Source organism: Oncorhynchus kisutch, linkage group LG1, assembly GCF_002021735.2.
Source record: "Oncorhynchus kisutch isolate 150728-3 linkage group LG1, Okis_V2, whole genome shotgun sequence".
Lineage (NCBI taxonomy): Eukaryota > Metazoa > Chordata > Actinopteri > Salmoniformes > Salmonidae > Oncorhynchus > Oncorhynchus kisutch.
The window spans coordinates 61,745,471-61,765,111 of NC_034174.2; the positions used below are offsets into that span (position 1 = coordinate 61,745,471).

At 40.9% G+C, this 19,641-nt stretch overlaps 3 protein-coding genes across 3 annotated transcripts in view; all 3 read right to left on the bottom strand.

Moving 5' to 3' along the window:
- LOC109895686 (oocyte zinc finger protein XlCOF6) overlaps nucleotides 1-8,452 on the bottom strand; it is a 35,607-nt gene extending 27,155 nt beyond the window's left edge. Inside the window, exons 1-3 of the mRNA XM_020489626.2 lie at nucleotides 7,821-8,452; nucleotides 6,863-7,056; nucleotides 6,379-6,547 (exon numbers count right to left, since the gene is read on the bottom strand). Of these exons, the coding sequence (XP_020345215.1) occupies nucleotides 6,379-6,547; nucleotides 6,863-7,056; nucleotides 7,821-8,205 (748 nt within the window). The 5' untranslated portion in view covers nucleotides 8,206-8,452. The remainder of the gene's footprint in view (nucleotides 1-6,378; nucleotides 6,548-6,862; nucleotides 7,057-7,820) is intronic.
- A 3,113-nt stretch (nucleotides 8,453-11,565) lies between these two features.
- On the bottom strand, nucleotides 11,566-13,732 carry LOC116374689 (uncharacterized). Its single transcript, XM_031828857.1, has 2 exons — nucleotides 12,275-13,732; nucleotides 11,566-12,149 (listed from the first exon to the last, which is right to left on the bottom strand). Exons 1-2 carry the CDS (start codon nucleotides 13,586-13,588, stop codon nucleotides 11,814-11,816), a joined length of 1,650 nt encoding a protein of 549 aa, XP_031684717.1. The 5' UTR covers nucleotides 13,589-13,732; the 3' UTR covers nucleotides 11,566-11,813.
- Nucleotides 13,733-17,222: 3,490 nt separating this feature from the next.
- Nucleotides 17,223-19,379, bottom strand: LOC116374690 (uncharacterized). Its single transcript, XM_031828866.1, has 2 exons — nucleotides 17,930-19,379; nucleotides 17,223-17,804 (listed from the first exon to the last, which is right to left on the bottom strand). The coding sequence occupies exons 1-2, from the start codon at nucleotides 19,241-19,243 to the stop codon at nucleotides 17,469-17,471; spliced, it is 1,650 nt and encodes a 549-aa protein (XP_031684726.1). The 5' UTR covers nucleotides 19,244-19,379; the 3' UTR covers nucleotides 17,223-17,468.
- Between the last annotated feature and the right edge of the window lie 262 nt (nucleotides 19,380-19,641).

Here is a 19,641-nt window from a genome sequence, read left to right on the forward strand (position 1 = left end):
ACTGGTAAATGATCCAAAACCAGTTAAGTTCATCTCTACCATTGTGACAATGAGTCGTCATAATGCTGCATCAAATGTACATGATCTTAGGGGCATTGGCAAACACAATGTAAGTAATTTAATTGATGTACCCCTAATTACACCAAATACATCTGTTTATCCTACAGCTATTGTATGAAGTAATCATGACCCTATAAACCAGAGTTACACTGTTAGCACAGAGGCGGTGTGCAATAGTAGGAAGACCCCTTTATGCAGCTCACCCTGCACTATCAGCTCCAATGTAAATAACATGAGTAAGTCTACCTCTGATAAGCTTCCCATTAAAGCATTAAAAACAATCAAGCAACCCAGAAAAGTGCTAAAAATAGCCCATATAACATATGTAGCCTAAGAAACAAGATCCATGAAGACAATAACTTTCTTGTAACAGATGTTATTCATATTCTGACTATCTCTGAAACTCACTTAGATAATACCTTTGATGAGACAGTGGTAGCAATACATGGTTATAACATCTACCGAAAATACAGAAATGCCAACGGAGGCGGTGTTGCTGTCTATGTTCAGAACCACATTCCTGTAAAGCTTAGAGACAATCTAATGTTAAATACTGTTGAAGTAATATGGCTACAGGTTCATCTGCCTCACCTAAAGCCCATTCTGGTGGGAAGCTGCTATAGACCACCAAGTGCTAACAATCAGTATCTGTATAATATGTGTCAAATGCTTGATAATGTATGTGATATCAACTGAGAAGTATATTTTCTGTGTGATTTAAATATTGACTGGCTATCATCAAGCTGCCCACTCAAGAAAAAACGTCAAACTGTAACCAATGCCTGCAACCTGGATCAGGTTGTCAGTCAACCTACCAGGGTAGTTACAAAAAGCACAGGAATTAAATCATCAACATGTATTGATCACATCTTTCCTAATACTGCAGATATTTGCTTTAAAGCAGTATCCAAATCCATAGGATGTAGGGATCACAATATAATAACCATATCTAGGAAAACCAAAGTTCCAACGGCTGGGCCTAATATAGTGTATAAGAGGTCATACAATAAGTTTTGTAGTGATTCATATGTTGATGATGTAAAGAATATTTGCTGGTCTGTGGTGTGTAATGAGGAGCAACCAGACGCTGCACTTGACGCATTTATGAAACTACTTATTCCAGTTACTAATAAGCACGCACCCATTAAGAAAATGACTGTAAAAACGGTTTAATCCCCTTGGATTGATGAGGAATTAAAAAATTGTATGGTTGAGAGGGATGAGGCAAAAGGTATGGAAATTAAGTCTGGCAGCCAAACTGATTGGCAAACGTACTGCAAATTAAGAAATCAGGAGACTAAACGAAATAAAAAGAAACTACACCATGAAACAAAGATACATTATATAAAGAATTATAGAAAAAAGCTTTGGGGCACCTTAAATTAAATTTTGGGGGAAAAAAGCCAACTCGGCTCCTTCATTCATTGAATCAGATGGCTCATTCGTCACAAAGCACACTGATATTGCAAACTACTTTAATGCCGTTTTCATTGGCAAGATAAGCAAACGTAGGGATGACATGCCAGCAACAAACGCTGACACTACACATCTAAGTATATCGGACCAAATAATGAAAGACAAGAATTGTACTTCTGAATTCCATAAAAGTCAGTGTGGAAGAGGTGAAAAAATGATTGTTGTCTATCAACAATGACAAGCCACCGGGGTCTGATAATCTGGATGGAAAATTATTGAGGATAATAGCAGATGATATTGCCACTCTTATTTTCCACATCTTCAATTTAAGCGTACTTGAGACCGTGTGCCCTCAGGCCTGGGGGGAAGCTAAAGTCGTTCCGCTACCCAAGAATAGTAAAGCCCCCTTTACTGGCTCAAACACCCGACCAATCAGCCTGTTACCAACCCCTAGTAAGCTAGTGTTTGACCAGATACAATGCTATTTCACAGTAAACAAATTGACAACAGAATTTCAGCATGCTTATAGGGAAGGACACTCGACAAGCACGGCACTTTCACAAATGATGACTGGCTGAGAGAAATTGACGATAAAATGATTGTGGCGGGTGTCTTGTCAGACTTCAGTGCAGCTTTTGTCATTATCAATCATAGTCTGCTGCTGGAAAAACGTATGCGTTATGGCTTTACGCCCCCTGCTATAATGTGGATAAAGAGTTACTTGTCTAACAGAACACAGAAGGTGTTCTTTAATGGAAGCCTCTCAAATATAATCCAGTTAGAATTACCAAGGGTAGCTGTTTAGGCCCCTTGCTCTTTTCAATTTTTACAAACGACATGCCACTGACTTTGAGTAAAGCCAGAGTGTCTATGTATGCGGATGACTCAACACTATACACATCAGCTACTACAGCGACTGAAATGACTGCAACACTCAACAAAGAGATGCAGTTAGTTTCAGAGTGGGTGGCAAGGAATAAGTTAGCCCTACATATTTCCAAAACTAAAGTATTGTATTTGGAAATAAACCCTAAACCTCAAATAAATATTGTAATAAATAATGTGGAAATTGAGCAAGTTGATATGACTAAACTGCTTGAAGTAACATTAGATTGTAAACTATCATGGTCAAAACATATTGATGCAGTAGTAGCTAAGATGAGGAGAAGTCTGTCTATAATAAAGCGATGTTCTGCCTTCTTAACAACACTATCAACAAGGCAGGTCCTACAGGCCCTAGTTTTGTCGCACCTTGACTACTGTTCAGCCGTGTGGTCAGGTGCCACAAAAAAGGACTTAGGAAAATTGCAATTGGCCCAGAACAGGGCAGCACGGCTGGCCCTTGGATGTACACAGAGAGCTAACATTAATAATATGCATGTCAATCTCTCATGGCTGAAAGTGGAGTAGAGATTGTCTTCATCACTACTTTTATTTATGAGAGGTATTGACATGTTGAATGCACCGAGCTGTCTGTCTAAACTACCGGCACACAGGTTGGACACACATACATACCCCACAAGACATGCCACAAGAGGTCTCTTCTAGAGGTCGACCGATGAATCAGAATGGCCGATTAAATAGGGCCGATTTCAGGTTTTCATAACAATCGGAAATCGGTATTTTTGGACACCGATTTGGCCAATTTAAAATAAATAAAAAATGTACACCTCTATTTAACTAGGCAAGTCAGATAAGCATGCAATGGATACATTACCATCGTTATAACCTAACCAAAAGCAGATATGAGCGTTAGTGGGCGTGAAGATGTGAAGAAAATAATGGACAGGTCAAGGGAAGCTATTTTCATATAGAGGGAGGGGACTCTATTCGTTATGCAAAGACAGAATCCTATAAAGGCAGGACTCTGTAATGTGAGAATTTGGTCTCTTTCCATGGAGGGGCTCGGCCCTGGTATGTTTGTGATAGGGTCATTCCATGGAAGGGCTCAGTTTTGCTACTTTGTATTAAAGTGTATATTGAATTCACAAGTTCTTTTAAGAGTGTTATATTTCTGAGACGATTCTCCACGACAGTAGGAGCGAGGAGAGGGACGGAAGCTATACTGTTACACTGGCAATACTAAAGTGCCTATAAGAACATCCAATAGTCAAAGGTATATTGAATACAAATGGTATAGAGAGAAATAGTCCTATAAAAATACTATATTAACTACAACCTAAAACCTCTTACCTTGGAATATTGAAGTCTCATGTTAAAAGGAACCACCAGCTTTCATATGTTCTCATGTTCTGAGCAAGGAACTTAAACGTTAGCTTTTTTACATGGCACATATTGCACTTTTACTTTCTTCTCCAACACTTTGTTTTTGCATTATTTAAACCAAATTGAACATGTTTCATTATTTATTTGAGGCAACAATTTTTTTTTATTGATGTATTATATTTTAAGATAAAATAAGTGTTTATTCAGTATTGTTGTAATTGTCATTATTACAAATATATATATATATATATATATATATATATATATATATATATATATATATATATATATATATATATATATATATTATTTTTTTTATTATTTTTTAAATCGGCCGATGAATCGATTTCGGCTTATTTTGGCCCTCCAATCGGTATCGGCGTTGAAAAATCATAATCGGTCGACCTCTAGTCTCTTCACAGTCCCCAAGTCCAGAACAGACTATGGGAGGCACACAGTACTACATAGAAGTCCATGTAGTCATGGCTCTATCTACATCAAGTAACTGATGCAAGCAGCAAAATTTGATTTTAAAAAACAGATTAAAAAACACCTTATGGAACAGCAGGGACTGTGAAGCAACACAAACATTGGCACAGACATATATACACACACACACTATAAATACACATGGATGTAGTACTGTAGATATGTGGTAGTGGTGGAGTAGGGGCCTGGGGGCACACAGTGTGTTGTGAAATCTGTGAATGTATTGTAATGATTTTGAAATTGTATAAACTGCCTTAATTTTGCCGGACCCCAGGAAGAGCAGCTGCTGCCTAATGGGGATCCATAATGAATACACATACAAAATGAGGTAGTCAACTGGAATGCATTTCAATTAAGAGGTGTGCCTTGTTAAAAGTTCATTTGTGGAATTTCTTTCCTTCTTAATGCGTTTGAGCCAATCAGTTGTATTGTGACAAGGTAGGGGTAGTATACAGAAGATAGCCCTATTTGGTAAAAGACCAAGTCCATATTATGTCCAGAACAGTACAGAATCAAGAAATGGTCCACCACCCAAAGGACATCCAGCCAACTTGACACAACTGTGGGAAGCATTGGAGTCAACATAGGCCAGCATCCCTGTGGAACACATTCAACACCTTTTAGAGTCCATGCCCCAACAAATTGACGCTGTTCTGAGGGCAAAACCGAGTGTAACTCAATATTAGGAAGGTGTACCTAATGTTTTGTACACTCAGTGTACAGTGTCAACGTTTAGGATCACTATGTTTGTTGTACAGTTACAAGATGTCATACTCTGGGAAGTTCTTAAAATAAAATAAAAAATTAAGCTAAACGTTCTGATCTGTTGCGTCAGCCTCATTACGTTGTTTTTTTAAAAGCTAATGGTTGTATTAATTTGAGATCTATCACATCCCACAACTGTCCCAGACTATGTTTGGAATATTTATTTCTTGCACAGAATAGGTCAACTTTTGTACTATGGGGGACAGTAGATTGACATAGGTTAGTGCTGTTGCTGTTCGTTAGGCCTACTCATCTTGTTGGCTGACGAAAAGTAAATGTGGACAGTTCTTCCAATATCTTCAATATGCACCTTGGAATAGGATAAGGACGCGTGCAGTTGCGTCCCCGATAGACACATTGGGGACGCAACTGCAAGTGTCCTTATCCTATGCATGCGTTCTTATCCTATTACAAGTGTCTTCACTTGTAGCCTGTGAGAAAGACCCGATCACGTGATGGAGAGCCATTTGAGTGAGATGATAGATGCTTCGGAGCAGGCAGCACTCAGGGAAAGGGCTGCAAATTTGATTTTTTAGGGTGTATTATGGCCACACAAAGGGGATGCAGCCAGGAAATTCAAGGCATTATCAAGTACTTGTCAAATTGTGAATGAGGGACTGATGAAGTGTGTAGAAACAAAGCAGAGCCCATGCCTTTCAGGCAACTTTTTTTCAAATCATCATTAGAGTCACATCATGCAGCCTGACAATGTATTAAACATCTTAACATATAGCCCAATGTTTGTAGAACAACTAAAGTTACATTAATAACACTAAATTGAGCATATAAGAGTACCTATTTATTTGTTAACTGCTCAACACAGAATAGCCACATGTGAACACTCCCTAAAATTGTTTGGAGAAAATATCCCTTCTATATTATTCAGCTTTGTTCAATTGTATTCTTCACACTATAAAATAATGCAGTGGAATTCTAAGCAAATCTTATCTGCTAAATGAACTAGTGTAGCCCACAGTCATATGTTAGGTCCTGATCTGGCTATGACAAAAGGACAACTCAGAGTATGCTATTCAGTTCTTCTGAAGTAGAATACATTTTCTTCATATCATGTTTCTTTAGACCAGTCTAAAATAAAATAATGGATTTATTGTGAAGGTGTAGGCTATATTACATGGATTTATTGTGAAGGTGTAGGCTATATTACATGGATTTATTGTGATGGTGTAGGCTATATTACATGGATTTATTGTGAAGTTGTAGGCTATATTACATGGATTTATTGTGAAGTTGTAGGCTATATTACATGGATTTATTGTGATGGTGTAGGCTATATTACATGGATTTATTGTGATGGTGTAGGCTATATTACATGGAATTATTCAACTTTTTAAAATGTAGATGTTCCAAAGTTCTGTTACAGAAGAAGACTGGAGTCTATTCCACACACACCATTATTCTTACCTGATGACATTGAATCTGAATCTCCCTTTTCATCTCCTTCTCTCGCAGTTCCACTCAGCCCTGGTGTTTTCCTGCAATCAACTAGCCACACAGACACCCTCTTCAGACCCCACAGTGAGGCACGCCCTGGGGACTCCGGGAGAGGGAAGGGGGGCGGGAAAGACGTGTCCTGGAAAACACATATGCGTAAATAATTACAGAATCAATTTAGGGTGGGAAACTCTCCTACATGTCAAAGAAATTTGAATTCTCAAAAGTCTCAGCAGTCTTTCTTTGACTCCTCTCATTCTCTGGACATCCTTTCCAAATTGTATTGGAAGAGAAAGTCCAATCAGAATCACCTTTATTTGCCAAGTGCATTTACATATATAGGACATTTGGAGGAACCTCAAATATTCTCCTCTAATGTATTCAAAGAAGGAGGTTGAAGAATCAAGGAAGGACTGTTGAGAACCAAAACACTCAATGACTGGGAAATACTTACCTCCAACCGGTTGCTAGGAAACCAATCCTTGTCCTCCATGTCCCATTCTTCATTGCAGTGAATAACATTGCCATCATCATCAACAGTCTGGCTGGGACTCATGGGAGCTACACTATATTCTTCCTGTATCTTTCTGATGTCCTCTTTCACTATACAGCCCTGGGAGGGCCAGAAAACAGCATTTTCCCTTGGTTCTGTAAAGGGAAGAGTTCAACTATTGGTTAAAACAAAGGGTGTAGCTGGCTTTCTACCTGATTCCAGGCATATCACTCTCTAAATCCTAGGACCTTCAGTCGGAGAGCGAACTCTGAATACAAACTAAACTAAAATGAAAAGGAAAAAAACGGAGGTCAGTAGAATGCCTACACAACTGTTTTTAAGACAATACCAAAGATTTGTATAACTAACCCAAGATACACCACAGTCTGTTGTTCCAAAGGGATCAAATTAAGCATACTGGGCAGAACAAACATACATTTTGCCATTATGGCACCCCTACTTTGTGAAGTGTGTGTGTGTACAATAACTCAAATCTCTTCTAAACACCAGCATTTTTTTTTTACTTTAGCAAAGGTTAAAGTCTACAAAACGTACCACTCTGTTCATAACATATTCCTTGTTTTGTGATTAAAGGTTCCGTAGATTTAGAAAATTAGCTGAATGTCGTCCCAGTTCCATCTCACGCCATACTCTCCCACTGCTGGACACTGGGCTTCCTTCCTCTCCTCAACATATTTGATGGGGAATAGGGAATGGAAATTCCAACCGGATGCTTCAGATTTATACATCCCGTAAAACATCTGGCTCGTTGTTCTATAGTCATGGCTAGATGGGATACAGGGGAGGGGGGGGGGGGTAGCTAACCTTAACCTGCTGCATAAGTTCTCCTAAACCTGCTACGAAAAATCTGTAAAATCCCTTCTAGACAAAACCTTGTTCTATATGTGACAAAACTCACTCGTGTCTTCAGTCTCCCCTCCTGCCTCCTCTTTCAGTTCCAAAACGTCTTCCTCCTCCTTTATTGAGATAGCTATCTCTTCCTCCTTCATTATACAATATTCTTCTTCTTCTTCTTTCAATGTGATAGTCTCCTCTTTCATTCTGAATTCGTCTACCTCCTCTTTCACTACAAAAGGTCCTTTCTCTTCGTTCACCATAACAGCCCCCTCTTCTTCTTTCAATGTGATAGCCTCCTCTTTCTCCTTCGTCGTTCTGAAAGCTTCTTCCTCTCCTTTTACTGTATCCCCGTCTTCTTCTTTTACGACAATGTTCAGCCCCAGAGGTTCTTTCTCTGTCCAGCAGACCTCTTTTTCAGCAGCGGGGGAGAAGCTTTGTGAGCTCATTGTCGGGGATGTTAGCTAGCTAGCATGAGCGACTGCCCTGGTGCTAGGCTCAGTATCAATCTTAAATTGCAAATTCCGTTTAAATCAACTAGTACATACGTTATCCGAATTGGGTTTAAAACACTACTATTCATGTAGCTATACAAAAAAATGGTCTAAAGTGATGCAATGGTTCGGTTATATGTTGGCTAACAAGCTACCGGTACAGAGATGGCTGAATCAGTAGCGGTGTTGTTGTTGAAGAAGCGTCTTCTTCTACTTTTATTCTATCAGCAGCACAAACGATGACGTCCTGTTTGTATGGTAATGAGGAAATCTTCTAAATAGAACCGCGCATTTCAAAACATTGCAATGTGGATAGCTCATTCACTGATATTTGAGTCGTTCATAAAAACAAATAAAAAACATGGTTTTAAAAAACTTTTTTAAATACCAATAATTAAAATGTTTAAAAAAATACAATGTTGACACTGATATGTTGAGAATATTCAGCTGTAGAGAGAAATGTTCTACCTGTCTCAGCTAAAGTGGGGTGGGAAATACTCAGTAGGGACTCCAAATGGTTCGTTTTGGAGGGGGTCTTTGTCGCACGACCTCCTGCTGGCTTTTCACTCTGCACAGTTGAAGTAGGAAGTTTACATACACCTTAGCCAAATACATTTAACCTCAGTAATTCACAATTCCTGACATTTAAATATTGTAAAAATTCCCTGTCTTCAGTCATTTAGGATCACCACTTTATTTTAAGAATGTGAAATGTCAGAATAATAGGAGACAGAATGATTTATTTCAGCTTTTATTTCTTTCATCGCATCCCCAGTGGGTCAGAAGTTTACATACACTCAATTAGGATTTGGTAGCATTGCCTTTAAATTGTTTAACTTGGGTCAAGGGTTTTGGGTAGCCTTCCACAAGCTAAGGTGTATGTAAACTTCCGACTTCAACTGTATACAAACATACAGTCAATAATACAATAGAAAAAGTGTATATACAGTGTGTGCAAATGAGGTAGGATAAGGGAGATAAGGCAATAAATAGGCCATAGTAGTGAAATAATTACAAAATAGCAATTAAACACTGGAGTGATAGATGTGTAGAAGTCATGAGTGTGCCAGTAGAGATACTGGGGTGCAAAGGAGCAAAATAAATTAAATAAATAACAGTATGGGGATGAGGTAGTTGGATGGGCTATTTACAGATGGGCTATGTACAGGTGCAGTGATCTGTGAGCTGCTCTTACAGCTGATTATTAAAGTTAGTGAGGGAGATATGAGTCCCCAGCTTCAGTGATTTTTGCAGTTCGTTCCAGTCATTGGCATCAGAGAACTGTAAGGAAAGGCGGCCAAATGAGGAATTGGCATTGGGGGTGACCAGTAAAATATACCTGCTGGAGCACGTGCTTCTAGTGGGTGCTGCTATGGTGACCAGTGAGCTGAGATAAGGCGGGGCTTTACCTAGCAAAGACTTATAGATGACCTGGAGCCAGTGGGTTTGGCGACGAATATGAAGCAAGGGCCAGCTAACCAGAGCATACAAGTCGCAGTGGTGGGTAGTATATGGGACTTTGGTGACAAAATGGATGGTACTCTGATAGACTGCATCCAATTTGCTGAGTAGAGTGTTGAAGGCTATTTTGTAAATGACATCCCGGAAGTCAAGGATCGGTAGGATAGTCAGGGTATGTTTGGCAGCATGAGTAAAGGATGCTTTGTTTTGCGAAATAGGAAGCAGATTCTAGATTAAATTTTGTTGATTGGAGATGCTTAATGTGAGTCTGGAACGAGAGTTTACAGTCTAACCAGACACATAGGTATTTGTAGTTGTCCACATATTCTAAGTCAGAACTGTCCAGAGTAGTGATGCTGGGCGGGCGGGCAGGTGTGGGCAGCGATCGGTTGAAGAGCATGCATTTAGTTTTACTTGCATTCAAGAGTAGTTGGAGGCCACGGAAGGGGAGTTGTATGGCATTGAAGCTCGTCTGGAGGTTAGTTAACACAGTGTCCAAAGAAGGGCCAGAAGTATACAGAGGGGTGTCGTCTGTGTAGAGGTGGATCAAGGAATCACCAGCAGCAATAGCAACATCATTGATGTATACAGAGAAAATAATCTGCCCGAGAAATTGAACCCTGTGGCACCCCCATAGAGACTGCCAGAGGTCCAGACAACAGGCCCTCCGATTTGACACACTGAGCTCTGTCTGAGAAGTAATTGGTGAAACAGGCGATGCAGTCATTTGAGAAACCAAGGCTGTTGAGTCTGCTAATAAGAATGTGGTGATTGACAGTCGAAAGCCTTGGCCAGGTCGATGAATACAGCTGCACAGTATTGTCTCTTTATCGATGGCAGTTATGATATCATATAGGACCTTGAGCGTGGCTGAGGTGCACCCATGACCAGCTCGGAAACCAGATTGCATAGCGGAGAAGGTATGGCGGGATTCGAAATGGTTGGTGATCTGTTTGTTAACTTGGCTTTCGAAGACAGGATAGGATAGATATAGTTCTGTAGCAGTTTGGTTCTAGAGTGTCTCCCCTTTGAAGAGGGGGATGACCGCGGCCGCTTTCTAATCTTTGGGGATCTCAGACGATACGAAAGATCTTTGATGACAATGGTCATTGACAAGATTGGAGATGTTGGTTAGAGGTGCCCTGCAATACAAAAGACACTCACAAAACTCAATATCAGGGAGGTGGTTTGTACTGTACACTGAGTTTATGCAGCCCATGTATTTGTACTGTACACTGAGTTTATGCAGCCCATGCCATACTCTTTTTGGCCCAAATATATATATAAATATACACACTGTATGTTTCTATTGATATACAGTCAGAAGCACCGTATGTCAAATTGGCAAGGCCCTGATAGGAATGGGATGGCACGTAACTTCTGAATGTAGTGACTGTGTAAATTCCAAAGAGCTTTCATTAAAGACAAACAAGATAGGCTACATACGAGAGATCATCATATGTAGCTTGTCAATTCAAAGTCATGCTTTCTAGTTTTACTATCATATTATTATTAAATGCTTGAGGTAAACAGCATATCTAGTTTAGTAATAGAAAACGATATGCCATTTTACCACACGTTTTTATACAAAAAAACATAGAATCTCTGGTATAGCTGTTGCACATGCAGCATACTCTTGTTATAGCCTAGCCTATATATTTATCAATGAATGTATAATAATAGAGGGTGTAATCATTTACTAAACGTTGAAGAGGAATTACAGTACACTAAAACACCCAACTTTTCAGCGGTTACACGTGTTAGCATAATACGTGGGTATCAATTGATAATAGACAACTCGTGTAAAACCTGTTTTGTGTTATGTTTCTTTGAATTAAAAAAAACACAATGTTATCAAGTTTCTGTATTTTATTTGTAACACAATTGGTAGGGTGCAAAACACAATGTTGAAACGTTACATGTATACAGGAGAATTAGTGGCAATACATCCATGCTATAACAAAGACTCGGTTGTTAATTCACTGGAGACTGTATCTTGTGCCTTTGGGATATGCGCCTTTAGCCTAACGCATGAATTATTCTCTCGTCTTCTGTTGTTCTGGATATTTGCATGCGCAAGACCCACAAGCAAATCCGTTGCACTACCCACAGCTTTTAGGAGCCTTGTTCCGTGTCGATCTGCGCACCTTGCTGTGGGTCTTCGTTTCACAGACTGTGTCCTGGATGGGTGGGAGGGGAGGAGGCGGTGCGGCATTGGCCCTCATGTGCTTCTCGCGAAGCTCGAATGCCAGATCCATGATGAAATCTCTCGTTGACACTGTCTTAGCAGTGCATTGCGTGAACAAAACATATGCGTTGATTGCAGCCAGGTCAAGAAGGTTGAAGAATACCGCAAGGGGCCAGCGGTGTGAACCTCCTTTCTCCAACCCTGTCACAACCTCCACCGTACGCTCTCTTGTCATCGTATTTACATCAACCTATGGGTAGAATACAATTGATTAGCATTACATCCCCAAATGAAAAACAACAACACATTTGGTAGTCTGCAAGTGCATGACACGTGTATGGCATGATGTTTAAAATATCGTAATGTGAAACCCACCCTGTTGCTATTATAGAACGTCACGGTCTCCGGTTCTCTCGTTCGGTCGTTCCCGATGGCGACAGTCGGGTGCATAGTGCTCAGAATACAGACGTTCTTTCTTGGGTTACTTCTGTAAACCGTAAGGGTTGCTTTGTCATGCTTTAGCACGGTAGTGGAGTATAGCTTTGTCTGTGCCTTATTACGCATCACGGGAGGCAGCTCTCGTCCGCAATGACTCACTGCCCCGACCAAGTTGGTTTTGTTGGCAATCAACTTATTTGCTAATGGCAGGGATGTGCAGAACTTGTCCGTAGTGACCGTTCTCCCCGCACCGAGGTAAGGTTCCACAAGCTTCAATGCCACATTTTCAGGCTTCTGAGATTCATCTTCCCCCGAATAAGGAACGACATAAGGAATGACATTTAGCACGTACTTGCTGTCTACGTCAGCGGTCAACGCAAACTTGATGACCTCTCCACTTGAAAGGGACCATTGCTCCTCAACAGTGATGTTCAACCCTGGCTTGTAACATGCAATGCAGTTCCGTACAAACGCGTTCCAAACTTCTGAGACCACGGCGAATTTGTTCGAATATGTCCGGGGGCGTCTGATCTCTCTGGTGTCAAAACGCAGGTACCGCAAGATTTCTGTGAAGCGGTCCATTGGCATGGTGTCTCGAAAGAAATCTAATTTTAAACATGACCAGTAGCCATCCAAAGACGCTAGTCTATTGCCGTGTAGCCCACGGACATACAGGACCGCAATGAATGCTTCCAATTCCTCCACAGACAAGTCCCATGTTTTGTTTTTTCCTTGCACCCGGTGCGCCTCAGCCACAGTACAGTCCCTGATGCGCTGCAACATCTCCATGTCACACAAACAATGAAAGCTGGCGTAGGCACCGTCGATTCTGTCTTTTGCATATGGTGTAGGGCCTGATTCTAATCTGGTGTCGTTCTGTGTTAATAATCGACCCGTGGCGTTACCAACAGGCTGTTTCACCCAAACTGTGCCGTCCACCCCCGTATTATCTCTCTCCATCTCAGTTGATGACGGCTCCACAGTGGGCAACGTAGGGGCTTTTTTGCGCCCATGTTGACTGTAGCAACTGCGGGAGTTTTGCTGATTGCGTTGTGGTGCCGCTGGCACCCTGGGAGGGTTCCCATATGTCTCACTGTCAGAATCGGAATCTACTGAAAAAATGCCATATTTATCATCATAGATCTCTTGATACATCTCATCAAGTTCCCCCCTTGCGTCTGAATCCATGTCATCCAGCTCAAGCACCGCCAAACATTTTAGAACGTCCATTCGCATTTCCCATTTCGCCATTGTAAATTACGCACGCTTCTTTTTTACACGTCTTCTCCTGCAGAAAGACTCGTCTGAATTCTATCCCACCAGAGGGGACTTTATACACCATACCCAGACCCACTTCAGTTTAGATATTATAATTAGACTACTGCCCCCACAATTGATTGCCCCGCCCACGTCTTCATTTACATTAAAGATGGCTAATTACTAATGGATTGTTGATATTGTTAATGACTCTCACCTATAGCCATCAGACAGTGGCCAGCACCCCTCAATGTGATATTATTAGGTGTGGGGAGAAAGGCCGAAAGTAATGCTAGAAAATGGTCCATGTCACTATACTTGTCACGCCCTGGCCATAGAGAGGCTTTTATTCTCTATTTTGGGTAGGCCAGGGTGTGACTAGGGTGGGCATTCTAGTTTCTTTATTTCTATGTTTTCTATATCTATGTTTTGTCCGGGTATGGTTCTCAATCAGGGACAGCTGTCTATCGTTGTCTCTGATTGGGAATCATACTTAGGCAGCATTTTTTCCTTTGTATTTTGTGGGTAGTTATCTTTGTTAGTGGCACTATAGCCCTAGTAGGCTTCACGGTCGTTTCTTTGGGTTTTTGTTTTGTTGGCGACATTTACATAAATAAAGGAAAATGTACGCTCACCACGCTGCACCTTGGTCCGGTCATTTCCACGACAACGCCAGAGACAATACTAAGGAGTAAAAGCAGGCGAATAATAAGATATTTTTTCGTTTGTGATATTGAAATGATCTAAAACGTCAGCGTCATACAGACGGGAAAATGACAATTACTTTAACTTTATGTTAGTTCTACACTTGTTCTTTATTCAAGGAAAAATCCACTAAAAAAATATATTTAGGTATTTTTTCCATTTGTCCACTGATATTTTTTCGTATTTGGGCAGATATTGACATAGATTTTATCGCAATGATATTGTCTGTATGCCTACTAAAACATATAGCCTAACTGAACATTAAAGGAAAACTCCATGCAAAAACTATCTTTTGGTATTTTTTATCATTATACCACTGTTGATACAGTCCCAAAATGTTTTGCACGTCAGCAGTCACGTTTAGCAGATATTGAACTTTCAAGAAGTAAAGTGTCACTTGCCACATCATCATGACACTTTGCTTATGAAAATCCTATATCTTGAAAACTATAAAGGTCATTTGAGGTCCGTGCTACAGAATAATTACCAACACATTGACTGTCCTGCCTGTGTAAATTGCAGGCTTGACTACTGCCTCATGTCTTTTAGAAACAGGTAAGGCCGTCTCTCGTCCTCCTTTCAGTAAATCTGACAACGACGCCATTTTGCTTATCACCGCCTGCAAACAAAGACTCAAAAGGAAAGTTCCAGTGGTCAGGTCTGCACAGCGTTGGTCCGACCATTCAGAATCCACACTCCAAGACGGTTTTCCAAGCAGATTCAGTCAACAACCAACCACCTTACAGATTTTGGTTGGTCATAAATAACCCTTCCAGCTTTGCCTGAAATTAGTATTTAGGCAGCTGTACCCTACTCCAATAAAGTTTGCAGTTGTGTCTAAAATAAACACTATTTTGCTCAAAATATATATATTTTTTTACACTTTAGTGTGCTCACTTTAAGATATTTAAATTTGCGTTTCAACAGGAAACATTTAGAAATAGCTGGAGGACCCCTTTAAAAACAAAGAGGAAGAGGAGAACATTGGGGATTTAGTTAATAAGCAGGTTAAGGCAAATACAGCTTTCATCCAGAGGGTTCAATGTTCTCCTTTCTAATTAAAGCATTTACTACCACCTGCTGGCATGTACGACATTCAGAGTTAATACTGTACCCCCCCATTATAAAGATGACTGATGGTATTCTAATTAAAGTATTTATTTTCCCCCAAAATATGATTCTGCAAACCTCACGAGGTAAAACTAGTTTCTAAGAGTGCACTGTCCTTTACTTATACCAACTAAACAAATCTAGTTATCTTATCACTAACCAAATTCTATCCATTCAAGCCATGTATGGGCAGCTGAAAGAGTCTCCAATGGCTTTTTAATGGACGACAGTGGGTTTGAATGAATGAATGAATGAATGAATGAAAGGCAATCAGCCTACTGAGCCATTCTAGTTTTTATCACCACCCCTTCTCACCTGCCCTCTTCTTCCTCTCTTCCCTTATCTCCACCACAGGAAACATCACATCAACAGAATATTCTGGTATGGACATGCTAATGACCAGCATATAGCTTAAGTCTGAGATAGACACACCCCTACATATTCATTTGGACAGTGAAGCTAAAAGTTTCATTTGCCTCTATACTCCAGCATTTTGGATTTGTTATCAAATGTTTTTTTAAATAAGGCTACATGAATGCAATTTAGAAATTAATGCACTTTATCTATCCAGTCCCCCCATTTGAATTTGTCTAGTAGGCAACTAGGACAAATTTACTTCGAGTGTATTACATTTTGTCAAAAGTTTAGTATTTTGTTCCATTTACCTGAGTGAGAAAGTTACAGATGCACAAAGATCATGAACCCAAGACAAGATAACCTCTCACCATTAACATGGGAGTAACACGGGAGGCTAGCATTTTGGTGGGGTTATAATATTTACATCTCTGTAACTCTCTCACTCACCCACCATTATTCATTCATTTTTTTATTTATGTTTATTTAACCTTTATTTAAGTAGGCAAGTCAGTTAAAACCTATTTTCTATTTTCAATGACGACCTACCCCAGCCAAACCCTAATGACGCTGGGCCAATTGTGTACATACTTATGGGACTCCGGTCACAGCCCAGGATCGAACCAGGGTCTGTAGTGACACCACTAGCACTGAGATGCAGTGCCTTAGACCGCTTTACCACTCAGGAGGCTATGATTTTCTGTTATCATGGTAACAACATTGGAGATGTTGGTTAGAGGTGCCCTGCAATACAAAAGACACTCACAAAACTCAATATCAGGGAGGTGGTTTGTACTGTACACTGAGTTTATGCAGCCCATGTATTTGTACTGTAAACTAAGTTTATGCAGCCCATGCCATACTCTTTTTGGCCCAAATATATATATATAAATATACACACTGTATGTTTCTATTGATATACAGTCAGAAGCACCGTATGTCAAATTGGCCAGGCCCTGATAGGAATGGGATGGCACGTAACTTCTGAATGTAGTGACTGTGTAAATTCCAAAGAGCTTTCATTAAAGACAAACAAGATAGGCTACATACGAGAGATCATCATATGTAGCTTGTCAATTCAAAGTCATGCTTTCTAGTTTTACTATCATATTATTATTAAATGCTTGAGGTAAACAGCATATCTAGTTTAGTAATAGAAAACGATATGCCATTTTACCACACGTTTTTATACAAAAAAACATAGAATCTCTGGTATAGCTGTTGCACATGCAGCATACTCTTGTTATAGCCTAGCCTATATATTTATCAATGAATGTATAATAATAGAGGGTGTAATCATTTACTAAACGTTGAAGAGGAATTACAGTACACTAAAACACCCAACTTTTCAGCGGTTACACGTGTTAGCATAATACGTGGTTATCAATTGATAATAGACAACTCGTGTAAAACCTGTTTTGTGTTATGTTTCTTTGAATAAAAAAAACACAATGTTATCAAGTTTCTGTATTTTATTTGTAACACAATTGGTAGGGTGCAAAACACAATGTTGAAACGTTACATGTATACAGGAGAATTAGTGGCAATACATCCATGCTATAACAAAGACTCGGTTGTTAATTCACTGGAGACTGTATCTTGTGCCTTTGGGATATGCGCCTTTAGCCTAACGCATGAATTATTCTCTCGTCTTCTGTTGTTCTGGATATTTGCATGCGCAAGACCCACAAGCAAATCCGTTGCACTACCCACAGCTTTTAGGAGCCTTGTTCCGTGTCGATCTGCGCACCTTGCTGTGGGTCTTCGTTTCACAGACTGTGTCCTGGATGGGTGGGAGGGGAGGAGGCGGTGCGGCATTGGCCCTCATGTGCTTCTCGCGAAGCTCGAATGCCAGATCCATGATGAAATCTCTCGTTGACACTGTCTTAGCAGTGCATTGCGTGAACAAAACATATGCGTTGATTGCAGCCAGGTCAAGAAGGTTGAAGAATACCGCAAGGGGCCAGCGGTGTGAACCTCCTTTCTCCAACCCTGTCACAACCTCCACCGTACGCTCTCTTGTCATCGTATTTACATCAACCTATGGGTAGAATACAATTGATTAGCATTACATCCCCAAATGAAAAACAACAACACATTTGGTAGTCTGCAAGTGCATGACACGTGTATGGCATGATGTTTAAAATATCGTAATGTGAAACCCACCCTGTTGCTATTATAGAACGTCACGGTCTCCGGTTCTCTCGTTCGGTCGTTCCCGATGGCGACAGTCGGGTGCATAGTGCTCAGAATACAGACGTTCTTTCTTGGGTTACTTCTGTAAACCGTAAGGGTTGTTTTGTAATGCTTTAGCACGGTAGTGGAGTATAGCTTTGTCTGTGCCTTATTACGCATCACGGGAGGCAGCTCTCGTCCGCAATGACTCACTGCCCCGACCAAGTTGGTTTTGTTGGCAATCAACTTATTTGCTAATGGCAGGGATGCGCAGAACTTGTCCGTAGTGACCGTTCTCCCCGCACCGAGGTAAGGTTCCACAAGCTTCAATGCCACATTTTCAGGCTTCTGAGATTCATCTTCCCCCGAATAAGGAACGACATAAGGAATGACATTTAGCACGTACTTGCTGTCTACGTCAGCGGTCAACGCAAACTTGATGACCTCTCCACTTGAAAGGGACCATTGCTCCTCAACAGTGATGTTCAACCCTGGCTTGTAACATGCAATGCAGTTCCGTACAAACGCGTTCCAAACTTCTGAGACCACGGCGAATTTGTTCGAATATGTCCGGGGGCGTCTGATCTCTCTGGTGTCAAAACGCAGGTACCGCAAGATTTCTGTGAAGCGGTCCATTGGCATGGTGTCTCGAAAGAAATCTAATTTTAAACATGACCAGTAGCCATCCAAAGACGCTAGTCTATTGCCGTGTAGCCCACGGACATACAGGACCGCAATGAATGCTTCCAATTCCTCCACAGACAAGTCCCATGTTTTGTTTTTTCCTTGCACCCGGTGCGCCTCAGCCACAGTACAGTCCCTGATGCGCTGCAACATCTCCATGTCACACAAACAATGAAAGCTGGCGTAGGCACCGTCGATTCTGTCTTTTGCATATGGTGTAGGGCCTGATTCTAATCTGGTGTCGTTCTGTGTTAATAATCGACCCGTGGCGTTACCAACAGGCTGTTTCACCCAAACTGTGCCGTCCACCCCCGTATTATCTCTCTCCATCTCAGTTGATGACGGCTCCACAGTGGGCAACGTAGGGGCTTTTTTGCGCCCATGTTGACTGTAGCAACTGCGGGAGTTTTGCTGATTGCGTTGTGGTGCCGCTGGCACCCTGGGAGGGTTCCCATATGTCTCACTGTCAGAATCGGAATCTACTGAAAAAATGCCATATTTATCATCATAGATCTCTTGATACATCTCATCAAGTTCCCCCCTTGCGTCTGAATCCATGTCATCCAGCTCAAGCACCGCCAAACATTTTAGAACGTCCATTCGCATTTCCCATTTCGCCATTGTAAATTACGCACGCTTCTTTTTTACACGTCTTCTCCTGCAGAAAGACTCGTCTGAATTCTATCCCACCAGAGGGGACTTTATACACCATACCCAGACCCACTTCAGTTTAGATATTATAATTAGACTACTGCCCCCACAATTGATTGCCCCGCCCACGTCTTCATTTACATTAAAGATGGCTAATTACTAATGGATTGTTGATATTGTTAATGACTCTCACCTATAGCCATCAGACAGTGGCCAGCACCCCTCAATGTGATATTATTAGGTGTGGGGAGAAAGGCCGAAAGTAATGCTAGAAAATGGTCCATGTCACTATACTTGTCACGCCCTGGCCATAGAGAGGCTTTTATTCTCTATTTTGGGTAGGCCAGGGTGTGACTAGGGTGGGCATT

What these genes read in the sequence shown, in the direction of transcription:
- LOC116374690 (XM_031828866.1), bottom strand. Translation starts at nt 19,243, where the DNA reads ATGGCGAAATGGGAAATGCGAATGGACGTTCTAAAATGTTTGGCGGTG. An exon ending in CGTTCTATAATAGCAACAGG is followed by an intron (nt 17,805 to 17,929) that starts GTGGGTTTCACA and finishes TTCTACCCATAG; the next exon opens with GTTGATGTAAATACGATGAC.
- LOC116374689 (XM_031828857.1), bottom strand. Translation starts at nt 13,588, where the DNA reads ATGGCGAAATGGGAAATGCGAATGGACGTTCTAAAATGTTTGGCGGTG. An exon ending in CGTTCTATAATAGCAACAGG is followed by an intron (nt 12,150 to 12,274) that starts GTGGGTTTCACA and finishes TTCTACCCATAG; the next exon opens with GTTGATGTAAATACGATGAC.